This window comes from Ceratotherium simum, chromosome 30, assembly GCF_057802395.1.
Source record: "Ceratotherium simum simum isolate JZ-2026a chromosome 30, ASM5780239v1, whole genome shotgun sequence".
Taxonomy (NCBI): Eukaryota; Metazoa; Chordata; class Mammalia; order Perissodactyla; family Rhinocerotidae; genus Ceratotherium; species Ceratotherium simum.
Genome location: NC_141929.1, coordinates 14,059,853 through 14,077,174, shown reverse-complemented (window position 1 = coordinate 14,077,174; position 17,322 = coordinate 14,059,853). Strand labels below are relative to the sequence as shown.

The following is a 17,322-nucleotide window of genomic DNA, read 5'->3' as shown; positions in this document are numbered from 1 at the left end:
ATGGTATGTATGTATTTAACTTTTTAAGAAAATGCCAAACCATTTTCCAAAGTGGTTGTATAATTTTACATTGCCACCAGCAATATATGCAGGTTCCAATTTCACCACATCTTCCTAAAACTTGGTATTATCCATTTTTTGGACTGAAGTCATTCTACTGGATATGTAATGGTATCTTATTGTGGTTTTAATTTTCATTTCCTTAGGACTAATGATGTTTAGCATCTTTTTGTGTGCTCTTTCTCCATTCATATATCTTTTTTATGAAATGTCTATTAAAATCTTTTGCCCATTTTTTTTTTTTGCAGGGGAAGATTTGCCCTAAGCTAACATCTGTTGCCAATCTTCCTCCTTTTTTTCTTCCTTTTTCCCCTCCAAAGCCGCAGTACATAGTTGTGTATAGTTGTAAGTTATTCTGTGTGAGCCACCACCACAGCATGGCTACTGACAGACAAGTGGTGTGGTTCTCTGCCCGGGAACCTGGCCCAGGCTGCTGAAGAGGAGTGCCCCGAACTTTAAGCACTAGGCCGTCAGGGCTGGCTTTCATTTTGCCCATTTTTTAATTAGTTGTTTGTCTTTTCATTATTTAGTTGTTAAGAGTTCTTTATGAGGGCCGGCCCCGTGGCTTAGCGGTTGGGTGCGTGCTCTCCGCTGCTGGCGGCCCGGGTTCGGATCCCGGGCGCGCACCGACGCACTGCTTCTCCGGCGGTGCTGGGGCTGCGTCCCACATGCAGCAACTAGAAGGATGTGCAGCTATGGCGTGCAGCTATCTACTGGGGCTTTGGGGGAAAAAATAAATAAATAAAATTTAAAAAACAAAAAAAAGAGTTCTTTATGAGATATATGATTTGTAAACATTTTCTCTCAGTGTATGGCTTGTCTTTTCATTTTCATAATTGTGTCTTTTGAAAGCCAAAAGTTTTTAATCTTTATGAAATCCATTTTATCAATTTTTCATTTTATTAATTGTGTTTTTGGTGTCGTATCTAAGAAATCTTTGCCTAACCCAAGGTCACAAAGATTTTCTCCTGTTTTTTTTCCTAGATCTTTTATAGTTCTAGCTCTCATCTATGATCCATTTGAAATTTATTTTGTGTATGGTATGAAGTAACTGTGTAAATTCACGTTTTTACACGTGGATATCCAACTGTCCCAGCGCCACTTGTTGAAAAGATTATCTTTCCCCATGGAATTGTCTTGGCACCTTTGTCAAAAATCAATTGACCATAAATTTAACTGTTTCTTTCTGGACTGTTCTGTTCCTTTGATCTATATGTCTATCTTTTCTCCATACCATATAGTTGTGATTATTTGAGTTTCATAGCAAGTTTTGAAATCAGGTAGTATAAGTTCTCCAATTTTTTCTTTTTCAAAATTGTTTTGGTTATTTCTAATACCTTTGCTTTTCCATATACATTTTAGGATCCACTTCTGCTTTCTTTAAGGAAAGAAAAAGAAGGCTGTAGGATTTTGATAGGATTGCATCGAATCAGTAGATGAATCTGGGAATAATTGCCGTCTTAACAATAGTGAGTCTTCCAATCCATGAAAGTGGAATGTCTCTCCATTTAGTTAGATTTTCTTTAATTCCTCTCAGCAATGTTTTATAGTCTTCTGTGTTCAGGTTTTATTCTTTCTGATGCCATTGTGAATGAAATTGTTTTCTCAATTTCATTTTCGATTGTTTATTGCTAGTTTATAGAAATACAATTAGTTTTTGTATATTTACTTTGTATCCAGAGACCTTTGTTCTAGTAGGGTTTTTTAAAACATTTGTTAGGATTTTCTACATACAGGATCATATAATTTGCAACTAAAGACAGTTTTACTTCTTCCTTTGCAATCTGGATGCCTTTAATTCGTTTTTCTTGCCTTATTGCACTAATTGCATTTTCAACAGTGCAGTGTCAAGTAGAAGTGGTGAGAGTAGACATCTGGCCTTGTTTCTGATCTTAGTGGGGAAAGCATTTAGTCTTTCACCCTTAAGTATGATGTTAGCTGTAGGGTTTTCATAGGGGCCGTATTAGTTTTCTAGGGCTGCCGTAACAAGGTACCACAGATTGGGGAGCTTAAACAACAGAAATTTATTTACTCACAGTTATGGGGCGAAAGCCAAGATCAAGGTGTTAACATGGTTGGTTTCCTCTGAGGGTCTCTCTCCTAGGCTTACAGATGCCCATCTTCTCTCTATGTCTTCACATGGTCTTCTCTCTGTGTGTATGTGGGTGCTAATCTGCTCTTCTTCTAAGGGCACCAGTCATATTGGGTTAGGGCCCACCCCAATGACCTCCTTTAACCTTAATTACCTCTTTAAAGACTCTATCTCCAAATGTAGTCCCATTCTGAGGTACCGGGATTAGTACTTCAATATCACAATTTGGGGGATGCAATTCAGCCCATAACAGGGGCCCTTTATCAGGATGAGGAATTTCCTTTCTGTTCTTAGTTTGTTGAGAATTTTCCTAAGGAGTAGGTTTGAGATTTTATCAAATGCTTTTTCTGTGTCTTTGACATGATCATGTGGGTTTTGTCTTTTGTTCTATAGTGTATTTCGTTAATTGATTTTTAAATGTTAGACCAACCTTGCATTCCTGGAATAAATCCTACCTGGTCATGGTGTTTTAATCCTTTTTATATGTTGCTAGTCTGGACCCAGGAGGAAATATCACAAAAACCAAGGTGCAATGCCCTGGTTAGGAAGTCCAGCAGAGGTTGTCATCCCTGCTTTACACCATTGGATATTGAGGCCCAGGGGTGGAAGTGACAATCCCAGGGTCACACAGAGCACCTTGGTTAGAACCTAGGCCTTCAGAGGTCTGGTCTGGTGTTTTTATCCGCTCAGCTCCTCCTCTTCTGACTCCTGAAGTGGGACTCACCCTGGCCTCCTCTTTCAGTGAGCCAGGGCCCCTCAAAAGTCGCTCCACCCCAGGCCCCAAAATATATTTTCCTCCTACCTGTGCCAAGTGCCTGGCATTGTGCTACATGGGAAGACTAGCCACATTTATCTTCAAAGTCCAGGAGCGGGAATTGGGTCTTTTGTTACCTGCCGTAGAGCAGGCTGTGGGAATTGAACTCAAAGGGCCACAATGTGAATTAAAGCAGATCTGCACCAGTGTCTGGGAATGTGAAGACAGACCCTGGATTAGCCAGGATATATCATGTGCTCACTGGGTGACCTGGGGCAAGTCCTGTAGACACAGTGAGCCCAGCTTCCTCATCTACAACATGGGCACTGCATCTGCTACTGCACAGGGTTGTTGCAACAATTAAATGAACTCACATATGTGAACATGCTTTGTAAGCTCTATGGAAAAAAGTCGCTATTATTAAGCATTGCTGGGATCCAGAGGGGTGAATTTGAGGTTGTCCGGTCATCCCTTTGAGGGAGAAGAAACTCTTGAGGCCCTGGGTATTATGGGGGGACACACAACTCCAGGCTGGTTTGGGGGTCCTTGTGCCTGGCCCTGCCCCCACTCTGCAATACCCATGATGATATCCATAGTCCATCAGTGTTTCTCCTGGGAAAGCCAAGCCCACTTGCTTCTCAGCAGAACTTCCAGGGAGTTGACACCTGGCTCTGAGAGGGTGCTGGCCTAGGGGTCAGGGGTCACACAAACTCCAGAAAGAGGAAGTAGCTGGCTTGCAAGGCTGTCCTTTGGGATGGCTGAATAACCTTTGATCTGCCCTGAGGGGAATGTGGGCATTTAGCTATGGCCTGCAGCACAGCCTTTTATTTTCTAAGAAATGTGGGCCGGGGTGGAGATCTGCTTCAACTAATTCTGGTGGGATTGCATAGGCCGCTGCCAGGCCCCAGAGCATCATGGCAATTCACTGCTACACCGGCTGTTTGTCTAGAGGCTGACTTGTTCCCAGCAGGACTGAGTCAGCCAAGGGCATCACGTGCTCTCCTCCCCACTGGCTCGCCTTGCCCTCTCCTGGCCTGCAGTCACGTGGGTGGGGGTAGGGGGCACCAGGGCTGGGGCCCAGCCCCTTACACTGCTCAGACAAACTGTCCTAAGTCACCCTTTTCCTCCTGCAGGTGCAGCCTCAGCCCACTCCCCTACAAACCCACCGGTGGCCCCTGTCTGGTGTGTGGTTACCACCTGCCTATGTTTAATTCATGGCTGGGGGTTGGGAGGAATTTCCCAAGAAAGGAAAGAACTCCCCTGGGTCTTGCCCAGTTCCTGCCCGCCCGCAGGGCACGTGGCATGAGCTGGGGCCTGGGGCTGGGAGTGGAAGCTGCCGATGGGCCCAGAGGACACTGTCCCAGCCTAGGCACGGCCATCATTCGTTAATCCACAGCCCTGGAATGTCTGCGGGCCAATCAGGGGGGTCTCCAAAGGCTCCCCAAGGGCTGTAATAATCCTGCAATGATTAGCAGAGGCCACAGGGTCAGTGCGCACCACTCGGTAGGTTGGTCGGCTGTCGGCAGGGAGGGCTGGCCAGGCCAGTGGCCAGAGGAGGGTGGGAGCCCCAGGATTGGAGCTAGCTGTCTGTCCCTTTTCATGCCAGCGCCAAAGGGAGGCTGTTTGGACACACTGATTACTCACAACCTCCCCCTTTTGTCTGCCAGCCCAGCCTGCCTCCTGGAGATTGAGAATAGCTCCATCCAGCCTGGGAAGCGAGCTGGACGGAGCTGGACGGCTGAGCCAGGCCGTGCCTGGAGCACTCAACAGGCCCATGCTTCTGTCAGAGCCCTCTGCTGGGCTGGGGGGCCGCCGGCCTGGCCTCCTGCCCATGCTTCTGGCTCTCCTTGGCATGGCCTGGGCAGAGATGCGGTCACTCCAGCTGCAGCAAGAGCAGGCTCCCGTGCCCGGAGGTAAGGAGCACCTGCGTGAGGAAAGAGGTGGAGGAGCTATGAGCTCTGCATAGGGGTACTGGGGGCTTCTGGAAGCCAGTTCCCAGGCCTGAGCCCTGGGCATGCTGCTGTGGTTTAGAGAGCAACTCTCAGACAGTCCAGGGGCCCTAGATGGATGGGGGAGGCTGGGGCTGGGGAGGAGGAAGAATGAAGGGGATTGGACCCAGGCTTGGGGGTCAAGCAGGAATATTGGCCCAGAGCCTGCAGCTGGGGCCCCAGGAGAGACTCAGTGGCCAAGAGGAGCCCCAGCCAGGGGGCTGCTGCCAGCCCAGGGCTGGCTCCCTCCTCACACTCAGCCCCCAGCCCCCACCCCCAGCTCTCAGCACAAGCACTCCTCTATACCTCAGTCTCTCTCCAATCCCCACTTTCTCCACCTCTCAGGACTCCCAGCCCTCTGCTCCTGGCCCTCCCACACACACCCACCATCCTCCTGTCCCATCCTAGGTCTTGTTTCCTAAGGGCAGGGTTGCACTCTCACATTGCCATGGTGACCCCCACCCATCACCCCGGGGTTAGCCCGGGTCCTGCTGCTCAGGCGGCCTGACCTTGTCCCTGCCCCAGCCCTGAGCAGGAAGGAGAGTTTCCTGCTCCTCTCCCTGCACAACCGCCTGCGCAGCCGGGTCCACCCCCCCGCGGCCAACATGCAGAGAATGGTGAGTACCCAAACCCGGGTCGCTGAGGGGCGGCTGGAGGGGCAACCCTGAAGAGGGCTCGGGAGGCCAGGCCGGTGCCAGGCGCCCTTCCACCTGGACAGGGCAGGAGGGGCAGCCAGTCACCTTGCCCACTGAGGGGCACATGCCTGGTTGCTGGGGGCTCTGCAGCTTTCTGCTCCTCAGAGGGGCAGTCCTTTGGCTTTTCCTCGCATCCCATCCCGTTGCCCTGGAGACCAGGAGACATGGAAGGAGCAGGCAGAAAAGGGGAGCTTCACAAAGGAGTCCCAGCAGGATCGGAGGGGCAGGGGACTGGGAGGGAGAAGCATCCTGCTGGAGGCAGGGGCTTATTTGTGACCAGGACCCAGTGCTTCTTCATGGGTTTGTCTCGGCCACTAGGAGGGGCCCCTTCGAGTTCCCCACTCGTTCACTGGGGGCCAGGGAAGGGGGTGTAGGGTTTCCCACCACCCCAAATGGAACTTCGGGGTTGGAGGTATCATCCTGGGGCCCAGAAACACTGCCCCCGTAGCGTGGGATCCCAGCTGTGCCAGCCCATGTTAACAGGCCAAGGAGTGAGGGCAGGACAGAGTGGGGGCGGGCAGGGTTCCCCATGGCTGCCTCCCATAAACTCCTCCGAGGCTGGTGCAGCGATGGCGACCTTGAGCGCTCAGAGGTCAGTTTCCCAGGAGGTGGGGGTGGGGCGGGCGGGGGTCGCTTCTCCCCCTTTCCCTGCTCTGCAGCAGCTCTGCCCCTCACAGGCCCAGGTCCTGGCTCCCATGCCCTGCTCGCCGCACACCCAGCCCTAGCACCTGGTGTGGGGTGCTCCCCATCAGCTGGTCAGCAGTGTCTATGCTTTTCATGGCCCTGTTGCCAAAGTCTGAGAAAACTACATTTCATAAAAGATACAAGTGGTGCCCCACCACTCAGCCTCCTTCATACCCACGGCTTTGGCCCTACACAGCTGGAATTAGGTGGCTGGACTGGACCAGAGGCGTGGCCATGGGGGACACATGTCATCCTGATTGCAGAGCCCTTCATTTCAGAGGAGGGGGGACTGTTGTGGGGGGTGATGGGGAGGTCAGCTGGTGTGTGGGTTGGGAGAGCAGATTAGGCCAGCTCCAGAGAACTGTGCTCGCTGGGGCCAAAGCACTGAGGCCCTGGAGACCTCTCACACCCTCTGTGGTCCTGTTTCCCTGCTGGTGCCCCTACACACTCCAAGGCGGGGGAATAGGATACAGCGACATGGCTGCTGCAACTTTTTGCATTGAAGAAGGGAAGCTAAGTAGAGCAATTTCTCACAATCGCCAGGGCCAGTTGTACCTAACGGCAAATACAAAACCAGTTCGGCAGTACAGAACTGCCCAGGGCTCACATTACCAGATGGAAAAAATTACGGCAGAAGCCCATCCTATCGCCTGGGCTGGCACTACTCCTCAGGAACACCTGTCCCCCTCGGGGGCGTGGTGCCCTGGGCAGGACCTGAGGGTGCCCACACAGGAGTCAGGAGGATGGAGACTCTGTCTTGGGTGGAGCCAGGCTCTGGGTCAGGAGTCCAGACACTGTAGGTGCTTTTTCCATCACATCTTGGAGAGCTTCTCGCAGGTCCTGTCTGACCCTCCCTGGCCCTGGTGAAGTGGGTGAAACCAGCTCAGAGAGGTCAAGCGGCCACCCAGGACTCCTGGTCCAGTGCTCTCTGCATGACCCGGCACCCCGTGGGGGAATGGGATCACTAAGGCCTGGCCCAGAGGCCCCCTGCTGATGTCCTGTTTGTGCCGCCCCCAGGACTGGAGCGAGAGCCTGGCCCAGTGGGCTCAGGCCAGGGCGGCCCTCTGTGGTGGCCCGGCCCCAAGCCCGGTGTCGGCTCCCTGGGCCGCCCCACAAGTGGGCTGGAACGTGCAGCTGCTGCCGGTGGGCTCAGCGTCCTTTGTCCACGTGGTGGGCTTGTGGTTCGCAGAGGGGCAGCGGTACAGCCATGCAGCAGCAGAGTGTGCCCGCAACGCCACCTGCACCCACTACACTCAGGTGAGACCAGGGTACCGGCTGCCAGGTCCCTGGGCCCCTGGGGTCAGCTCAGAGGGCTACAGTTTGTCCTAAAATTGGTGGTTGCTTCTTCTCCGATTTGTTTAGTTTTACTTTTTTTCAGCTTTAAATATGAAATATTTCAAATGTAAATCAAATAACAGACTCCCTCTTACCCCACTACCTAGATTTAGAAAATGTTGGGGGCCGGCCCCCTGCTGTAGCGGTTAAGTGCTCGCGCTCCGCTGCTGGCGGCCCGGGTCTGGATCCCAGGCGTGCACCGAGGCACCGCTTGTTAGGCCATGCTGTGGTGGTGTCCCCATATAAAGTGGAGGAAGATGGGCACGGATGTTAGCTCAGGGTCAGTCTTCCTCAGCAAACAACAACAACAAAAAAAAAAAAAACAAAAAAAAACAAAAAAACAAAGGAGGAGGATTGGCATGGATGTTAGCTCAGGGCTGATCTTCCTAAAAAAAAAAAGAAAATATTAACTTTGTTTCTCATCTCTTGGAAAAAAAAAATCAAACCACAAAACTCAACTAAAGCCCTACTCCTGCCCTTTCCTCTATCCCTCCCCAGAGTAACCTTCTTGAAGTCCAGGTGGATCACTCCCAAGCATGTTCCCTTTTTTTTCCACTCAACAAATCTTTGTTGAGTGTCTTCTATATACCTGGCATTGTCTAGATGCCGGGGTACAGCACTGAAAAACACAGGCAAAATCCCAAGCATGTTTTTTTTTTGTTTTTTTTTAAAGATTTTATTTATTTTATTTTTCCCCCCAAAGCCCCAGCAGATAGTTGTATGTCATAGCTGCACATCCTTCTAGTTGCGGCATGTGGGACTCGGCCTCAGTATGGACGGAGAAGTGGTGCCTCGATGCGCACCCGGGATCCGAACCCGGGCCGCCAGCATTGCAGCGCGCGCACTTAACCACCAAGCCACAGGGCCGGCCCCCAAGCATGTTTTAATACCTGTAGTATACATGAAAGTGTTCTGACACCTTCTCTACATGTGCAGGTGAGTTGTGTGTTATTAAATCCTGCATGTGTTCTCTCTCTGACGTCTCCTTTTGCATTTGTGTTTCTCGCTCCAGACCAGGTTTATAGGACTTTCTTCCATTGATCCAGATACACATGGGTGATTCACTATGAATAAGCCACAATTTACGGGCATCTAGGTTATTTCCACTTTTTTACTATTACAAGCCCAACTGCAAGCACAGATCCTAGTTCAGGTCCTCTTGCACATATGTGTCCAGAGTTTCTCTAGGACACACTTGGAAGGGGAATGGCTGGGTCACGGAGAGCTCGCATCTACAACCTTACTAGCTATTGCCAAAGTGATGGTGCCAACTGTATTCCCGCCACTTTCCCTACATTGTCAAGTTCCTTAATTTTTCCAACTCAATGCTGTGAAATGCCACCTCACTCTGTTTTTAACTTGCATTTCCCTGATTACCTGTGAGACTCAGCATATTTGCTATTCTGTTAATTGCCAGTTCATTGTGTCTTTTCCTGATTAATTCATAAGCATCCTTTCTATATTCTTTATACTTTTTCTTGGTCATCTGGATTGCAAATACCTCTTTCTATCATAGGGCTTGTATTTTTTCTTATTTTTATTTATTTATTTATTTTTCCCCCAAAGCCCCAGTAGATAGTTGTATGTCATAGTTGCACATCCTTCTAGTTGCTGTATGTGGGACGCGGCCTCAGCATGGCCGGAGAAGTGGTGCGTCGGTGCGCGCCCGGGATCCGAACCCAGGCCACCAGCAGCGGAGCACGCGCACTTAACCGCTAAGCCACGGGGCCGGCCCAAAGACAACTTTTTTTTTTTTTTTTTTTTTGGGAGGAGATCAGCCCTGTGCTAACATCTGCCAATCCTCCTCTTTTTTTTAGCTAAGGAAGTCTGCCAATCCTCCTCTTTTTTTTAGCTGAGGAAGACTGGCCCTGGGCTAACATCTGTGCCCATCTTCCTCCACTTTATATGGGACGCCACCACAGCATGGTTTGCCAAGCAGTGCGCCGGTGCATGCCCAGGATCCGAACTGGTGAACCCCGGACCTCCACAGCGGAGCGTGAGCACTTAACCGCTTGCGCCATCGGGCTGGCCCCTGTTAAGGATTTTTAAAATCATAAATAGGTCTTGTGTTTTATTAAATACTTTTTCTGCATCTATTGAAATAATCATATGGTTTTTCCTTAATTACTAAAGTAATGAAATACATGAATAAATTTTTTGTGTGTGTGCAAAGCTGTTACATGACACTAGATCTTCCTGGTCACACATTTTAAATGTTTTATTAAATTTCAAACATATACAAAACGATCAGAATGATTTAATGAACCCCCACATACCCATCACTCACCTTCAACAATTTTCAACTCATGGTTTTGTAGCTCATTGTTTCCTTACCTTTCCTTACTTCCCTCTCCTCCCATATTATTTTTAAACAAATTTCAGACATCATATAATTTTATCCATAAGTATATATGTCTAAAAGATGGCTCTTTTTAAAAAACATAATCTCAATACCAACATTAATATATATTTTTAAATGTTAACTCTTCCTTGCCTTCCTACCTGCAGGGCTGTAATTTATTTATGCACCATACGCTATAAGTTATTCAAATGCTAAAATACTTATGTATTAGTAAACAGTTGCTATCCCAAGTTCCCAGAATGCCACTGGCCTAGCCTCTTCCCAGGGACACCTGGGATCTTTCCTATGCTCTAGAACCAAAGGGTGAATACCTGGCACAGTGGTGGGTATCCAGGATCCTGCTCCAGCCCAGCATCTGTTCTGATTGGCAAGCACCCATGCCTACCGGTTGTTAAATATTTTAAATATCTACCTACTTAGCATGTCATGTGATGTGAAATAATGTGATGGGGGGATGTGCGTGTGTGTTGTTGTTGTTTTTAATTCATTGCTGGATTTGGTTTGCTAAATATTATTTGATAGTGAAATTGACCTCTGATTTTCTTTTCTCATACTGCCCTAGCCTGAGTTATAGCAATGCTATACTGACCTCATAAAGTGAGTTGGAAGCTTTGCCTCATTTTCTACTTCCTGGAATAGTTTCTGTAATATTTGCTATTACTCCCTATAAAACTATTTGGGCCTCGTTCTATTTTTCGGTTGTTTGTTTTATGTGTTATGTGTATGTATGCGTGGATTTTAACTACTGATTCAAATTTTAGAAATGGTCATAGGTCATTGGATTTTCTATTTCTTCTTGAGACAGTTTTGCCAAGCCTCTATTTTCTAGGAAATTGTCCCTTTTATGTTTTCCAATTTATTGGTCATAATTGTTCTTTTCTTTTAATTTCTTGCAGTTTATTTTATGAGTTGATTATACATAGACTATCCCATTCATTATATTTACTTTTGGAACTCAGTCGTTCAGATTCTAAAAAATGAATTGGTAAAAAAAAAAAAAAAAATGGGTTGCTGGCTTGTTTTTCATTAACATTCAATTACAAATGTAACATAAGCTCCTGAATCTGTACAATAAAATGGCAGGTAGATGGTGACAGTGAGAAAACTTAAAGTCAAACTTTATAATTGTTCATTATTTAATAGAGATTTAAAACTAAAATTAAACAGATTTTAAAAATACTTACTGTGTCTGTAGCTATGTCCTTTTACAATTCCCAACTTAATTTGTGCCTTCTCTCTTATTCTTTACCAATCTTCCCAAAGCTGTGTCTATTTTAACAAATTAGCTTTTTGTTTTTATTCTTTTTACTAATTTCTGCTCTTATTTTTATTATTTTCTTTCTTCTCCTTTATTTGGTTTATTATTCTTTTTTATATTCTTGATATGGGTTCTTAGCTCATTAATTTTGTCTTTTTTCATTTCTGCTCTATGCATTTAAAGCTATAAATTTCCCTCTAAACTTTGTTAGCTGTATCCCCTAAGTTTTGATATTTAGTGTTTTCCTTGTCATTTAGGTCTGTTTTCTATTTTTCATCATGATGTTGTCTTTGATTTTGAGTGTATATTTACATTTCTAAACTATGCTTTCTCCTTTACTTACTTCTAAATTATTTACTTTAGATTTTATTGCATGGAATTCATAGAATGTGGCCTGGATATTGGTTCTTTGGTATCTGGTGAATCTTGCCTTGTGGTTTAGTGAGGGGTCAACATTTGCAAAAGTTCCATGCAGTCCTAAAAAGAATGTATAGTCTCTAATTGGTGGATACATATATATGACTCCATGTTCTTATCTCCCTACCTCATACTTGTCATTTTTAGTGGCTACCAGAGTTTGCCTAGCTATTCCTGAGTATCAACAATTTGTGCTGTTTCCAAGTTGTCACAGATTCTAAGACTTTAAATCAAAGTTTTGAATACTGTTAAAGACCTATATCTGTTAGCTTTTGCTGCATGACACACTACCCCAAAATTCAGCATCTTATGATTCTGCAGGTGGGCAATTTGGGCTGGCTCAGCTGGGAGGTTCTTCTGGTCTTGGCTGGACCCACTTGTGCAACTACAGTCAGCTGCTGGGTTGGCGGGGAGCTGGCTGTCTAGCGTGGCCGCAACTGGCTCATCTCTGCCCCGTGAGCTCTTTCACCCTTCAGCAGGCTTGTTCATGTGGTGGCTGAGCATGAGAGATCATGAGAGTGAGGGAAAATTGCAAGTTCTCCTGAGGCCTAGTTTCAAAACCAGCTCAATATCACCTCTGCTTTATTCTGTTGGCCAATGCAAGTCACAGGGCCAGCCAGATTCAAGATATGGGAAAGTGAGTCCTCTTCATGCAAAGAACTGCAAAGCCACATTTAAAAGAATGGGCCACCGGGAGAAGTGAAGGGTTGTGGCCATTTTTGCAATCCATCGCAAGGCCTTTGACGTCCAAGGCTGTCTTTTGCCACTCTCTTCCACCCATTCACAATCTCCCCTCCCTTCAGGTATCAGCTGACCCTCACCTCCCCACCTAAAAAGCCTTTCTAGACTCTTCCCACCCATCCTTATAGCCCTGCCTGGCACAGCTGCTGCTCCTGAAGCCCCAGGGAGGTGAGGGAGCTGTCTGCCTGCCTGGTTTGGGGCAAAAGCTGTGTCCCCCTTCCCCAGACGAGCATCATCTGTGCTGATGGCCCCCAGACTGGGAGTGGCCTGTGATAGGGTTTCTGAGCCACTGTGTCTCCCGCAGCTCGTGTGGGCCACCTCGAGCCAGCTGGGCTGTGGGCAGCACCCCTGCTCTGGGGCTCAGGCCGAGATGGAAGCCTTTGTCTGTGCCTACTCTCCCGGGTAAGCCCCGCCGTGGCAGCTGTCCTCCATCCCCTGCTGGGGTGGGAGGGATACTTTCACCCAGGGTGGGCACACCCACACACCCCAAAAACCTTTACCCCTAGGTCTGCACCTTAGTCGGCACCTTGGAAGAGGGAAGAAGGGGGAAAGGGAGAGAGTGCAGAAGTGGGCAGCACCCACGATCTGGCCATGCAGAATGCAGCTTCTCCTCAGATGCCCTTCCTGGAAGCACTACTCTGCTTGCAGGGAATTTGCCAGTATGAGTTTGGAGGTCATCTTTTCTTTCCTGGGAAATCTCCCTGTCTCACCCAGCTCCCTGACTCCCTGGCTGGGCCAGAAGGAGCTGAAGGGGCCACTGGGGCAGGCAGCAAGACCTGCCCCTGCCTTGCCCAAGGCCAGGCCCTTCCAGCCCTCTGGTGCTTGCTCTCACAGAGGCAACTGGGAGGTAAACGGCAAGACAATTGCCCCCTATAAGAAGGGCGCCTGGTGTTCGCTCTGCACGGCCAGCATCTCGGGCTGCTTCAAGGCCTGGGACCATGCAGGCGGGCTCTGTGGTAAGTGTCCCACTCGGTTGCCTCCTCCTGGAGCACTGGGTACATGAGAGCTTCATCTAGTGACCTTGGAGGAGGGTGGCAGCATCCTGAGGGGCTGTCCCGGATGCCCTGGGCCTCAGCACCCAGAGAGGCACCTGCCTGGGGAGGGACCCCCCCAGAGTTCCCTCCTTGTCTGACCAGAGGTCCCCAGGAACCCATGTCGCATGAGCTGCCGGAACCACGGACATCTCAACATCAGCACCTGCCACTGCCACTGTCCCCTGGCTACACGGGCAGATACTGCCAAGGTGAGGGGCACCTGGAGTTCCAGATCACAACTGCCTGGGGGCGCGGTGAGTGGAGTCTAGGCCCAGCACACGCGCAGGCAGCCCCTGGGGGTAAGGAGGGACTGAGCTGGGATGCTAGCACACATGCTCGCGTGGTGTGGCCAGGGGCTGTGTTGCGCTCATTGAGAGGGTTTCGAGGGAGTCTTGAGTGAGTCAGAGGGTGCTGACCGTGTATTTGCTGATCTGCACACTGCATATAGTCATTCAACAAGCATTCATTGAGCACCGACTGTCTGCCAGACCCTGAGCTGTGCAGGGGGTTTAAAGTGGAATCAGATTTGGCCCCTTAGGCTCTGGGGTGGTGGGAGGAGGAATTAGGATCCACAAGTGGATTCTTGTCCCACTGTGCCCCCTCCCCAGCTCTGTGCCATGAGCAGATCACCTTCCAAACCCCAATTTGCTTCTCTCTACAATGAGATCAAACCAAAAAAGCCAAGGGTGGCAGCGGTTGGAAGGCCTGATGGGTTCTGTCCCTGTTCTTGCTGTGGTTGGCCATTCCCTGCACATCTGTAGCCTGAGGGGGGCAGCATGCCGTCCAGGGATTGCAGGCTGAGCGCCATCCCCTCTTGCCCCGTCCTGGCAGTGCGGTGCAGGGTGCAGTGTGTGCATGGCCAGTTCCAGGAGGAGGAGTGCTCCTGTGTCTGCGATGTCGGCTACGGGGGAGCCCAGTGTGCCAGTGAGTCATGCCCCAAGGCCCGGATGAGTCGGGCCTCCCAGGACCCCCTCTGTGGAGTGCTGGGTCCAACTCATACCAGCTCACAGGAGCCCATTGTGCGCAATCTCTTCCCAACTCCCCATTCAGTAACATCACATTGTTAGCTTGAAATTGACCATGGTGGGGATATTCACACCACAGAGATTGGCAAATGCTACATACCATAGGTTTGTTTTTCTTTTTTTTTTTTTTGGTGAGGAAGCTTAGCCCTGAGCTAACATCTGTGCCCATCTTCCTCTATTTCGTACATGGGGTGCTGCCACAGCAAAGCTTGATGAGCGGTGCATAGGTCCACGCCTGGAATCCGAACCCGCAAACCCTGGGCCACTGAAGCAGAGTGCACGAACTTAACCACTATGCCACCGGGCCGGCCCCCCCCATAGATTTGTGTGTGTGTGTGTGTGTGTGAGGAAGATCAGCTCTGAGCTAACATTCGACGCCAATCCTCCTCTTTTTTGCCGAGAAAGATTGGCCCTGGGCTAACATCCGTGCCCATCTCCCTCTACTTTATACGGGACGCTGCCATAGCATGGCTTAGACAAGTGGTGCGTCGATGTGTGCCTGGGATCCGAACCTGTGAACCCCAGGCCGCCAAAGCAGAGTGCGCACACTTAACCACTACGCCACTGGGCCGGCCCCTCCATAGATTTTTCTTTTAGAGAGAGAGCTGGTTGTTACACATTTTCTAACACACCACTGACCCCCACCCCCTCTCCAGCTTGGAGCCGGTGGCCAGAGGAAGGGGCATCTTGAGCTTAGCTCCCTGGCAGGGCAGAGGGGTAACGATTCTGAGGTCCCCACACACGAACTCAGGCTTCCCTCCCCCCAGCCAAGGTGCACTTTCCCTTCCACATCTGTGACCTGAGGATTGACGGAGACTGCTTCATGGTGTCTTCGGAGGCAGACACCTATTATGGAGCCAAGATGAAATGCCAGGTGACAGCTGACCCCTGACTTCTCAGGGACCCCCCAGGGTCTCAAGCAAGGGTCTTAATGGGGGGACCCTGGACTAAGAGATGGTTCCCTCGTCTTCTCTTGAGCTGCCTCTCATCATTAGTATAAAGCAGGGGTCACAAACTCAGAGGCCCGTGGAAGCCCGGAGGTCACTTAATGAGCTGAGGGACCCAGGGATGAGGCCCCAGTCAACCGCCATCTAAGGAGCCATCCTGAGTCAGCTCCAGCTGCTGGCTGCCAGGCAGGAATGCGAGTTCAGAGAGGCCAGAACTTGGGATTTTTCGACAGAACCAGAAATTCAGATTTTCATTGGCATCTCTTGATTTACTAATGTTGGCAACCAATTCAAATGCATTTAAGACACTGAGCAGGGCCGGCCCCGTGGCTTAGCGGTTAAGTGCGCGCGCTCTGATGCTGGCGGCCCGGGTTCGGATCCCGGGAGCGCCCCGAGGCAACACTTCTCCGTCCAACGCGAGGCCGAGTCCCACGTACAGCAACTAGAAGGATGTGAACCTATGACGTACAACTATCTACTGGGGCTTTGGGGGGAAAAAACTGAATAAATAAAATCTTTAAAAAAAAAAAAAAAAAAGACACTGAGCAGGTGAAACAAAACACTTCCGAGGGTGGGACCCTGACAGCCTGGGTCCCTGTGCACAGAAAGAGGAGATGCAGGCAGGGGAGAGGAAGGGGGACCCCTACTCTAAGAGGCAGGAGGCTGGGGGGGTGGGGATGATGACAGCCCGGCCAGCACACAGATTTGACATCCATGACCGGGAAGGGCTGGCCTGAGCTCTGGGGCCCTGCCAGCATGACCCAGAGTGGGGGTTACAGGGAAAGGGCGGGGTGCTGGCCCAGATTGAGAGCCAGAAAGTGCAGGACATCCTCGCCTTCTACCTGGGCCACCTGGAGACCACCAACGAGGTGACCGACAGCGACTTTGAGACCAGAAACTTCTGGATCGGTGAGTGCCTGGCTGGGTGGGGGTGCGGTGAGGGCAGGGGCTGGGTACCCCACACTGCTCCAGGAATCCGGGCAGTGGAAACCCAGAGCACTCACCAGCAGACAGTAAGGGTGTGTGTAGTGAGGGCTTGGAGCCCAGAATGGGTCAGTAGTTGGGCTGGTGATCCCCTTCCCTGGGGAGAGCGCTGAGGGGAGGGAGAACCACCAGGGGGTCTGGAAGAGCTGGGTTAAGGCCTGGGGGCTGGACAGGCATTCAGCAGGGAGCCTGGGCTCTGAGTGGCACTAACCTTGGCTGCTGTGCCCCAGGGCTCACCTACAAGACCGCTAAGGGCTCCTTCCGCTGGACCACCAGGGAGCACCAGTCCTTCAACAGTTTCGCCTTCGGGCAGCCTGACAACCAGGGGTGAGTGTGGGGTGCCTTCCCTCCCCTGAGCCCACCTTCTCACCTGAGCCTGTTTTTGCTGAGCCTCCCGACACCACTGAAGAACCTCTACCGGCCTGCTCCCTGGCTGAGCCCTGTGAGGGTCTGGGTCTTACCTGGTGCCCAAGAAGTCTGGGCACATCTGGGTGTGGGTGTGATGCTGAGGTGATGCACATTCCTGGCCTCCTCATAAAGGAGAAGGAACCCAAGAAGCCTTCATCCATCCACCAGTCCCGTCGTCCCCTCAGCTGTCCCTCCATCCCTCCATTGTCTATCCACCCCTCCCCCCACCACGCTCCCTCTGCCTGTATCAATACTCCGGTTCCAGCATTCTTTAGCTATTCACCCACCTGCATCCATTCACACACACATCCACCCACCAGCCAGCCTGTGTGGAGGGTCTTCTGGTTATGTGGCCCTGGCCTGGTCCTCAAAGCCCAGGAATGCCCAAGGCAGGGGTGACAGGGGTGAAGGTGGTCAAACTGTGTGGCCACCAAGGGCTCCAAAGACCTTGCCTAGCCCTCCCTCGACCTCCTTGGCAGCAGCCAGGCCGATGCCCCTGGCCTTCACCTAGAGGAAGTCAGCTGGTCAGGCTCCCGGG

The 17,322-nt window shown here is 50.4% G+C and overlaps 1 protein-coding gene across 1 annotated transcript; it reads left to right on the top strand.

Moving 5' to 3' along the window:
* Positions 1–13,545: 13,545 nt before the first annotated feature.
* Positions 13,546–16,762, top strand: LOC147913091 (C-type lectin domain family 18 member A-like). The gene is made up of 4 exons (XM_087419627.1): positions 13,546–13,629; positions 14,182–14,344; positions 16,131–16,301; positions 16,607–16,762. The coding sequence occupies exons 1-4, from the start codon at positions 13,546–13,548 to the stop codon at positions 16,705–16,707; spliced, it is 519 nt and encodes a 172-aa protein (XP_087275753.1). The 3' UTR covers positions 16,708–16,762.
* The last annotated feature ends 560 nt before the right edge of the window (positions 16,763–17,322 follow it).

What these genes read in the sequence shown, in the direction of transcription:
- LOC147913091 (XM_087419627.1), top strand. Translation starts at nt 13,546, where the DNA reads ATGAGCTGCCGGAACCACGGACATCTCAACATCAGCACCTGCCACTGC. An exon ending in CACGGGCAGATACTGCCAAG is followed by an intron (nt 13,630 to 14,181) that starts GTGAGGGGCACC and finishes GCACATCTGTAG; the next exon opens with CCTGAGGGGGGCAGCATGCC. An exon ending in CGGGGGAGCCCAGTGTGCCA is followed by an intron (nt 14,345 to 16,130) that starts GTGAGTCATGCC and finishes GGCTGGCCTGAG; the next exon opens with CTCTGGGGCCCTGCCAGCAT.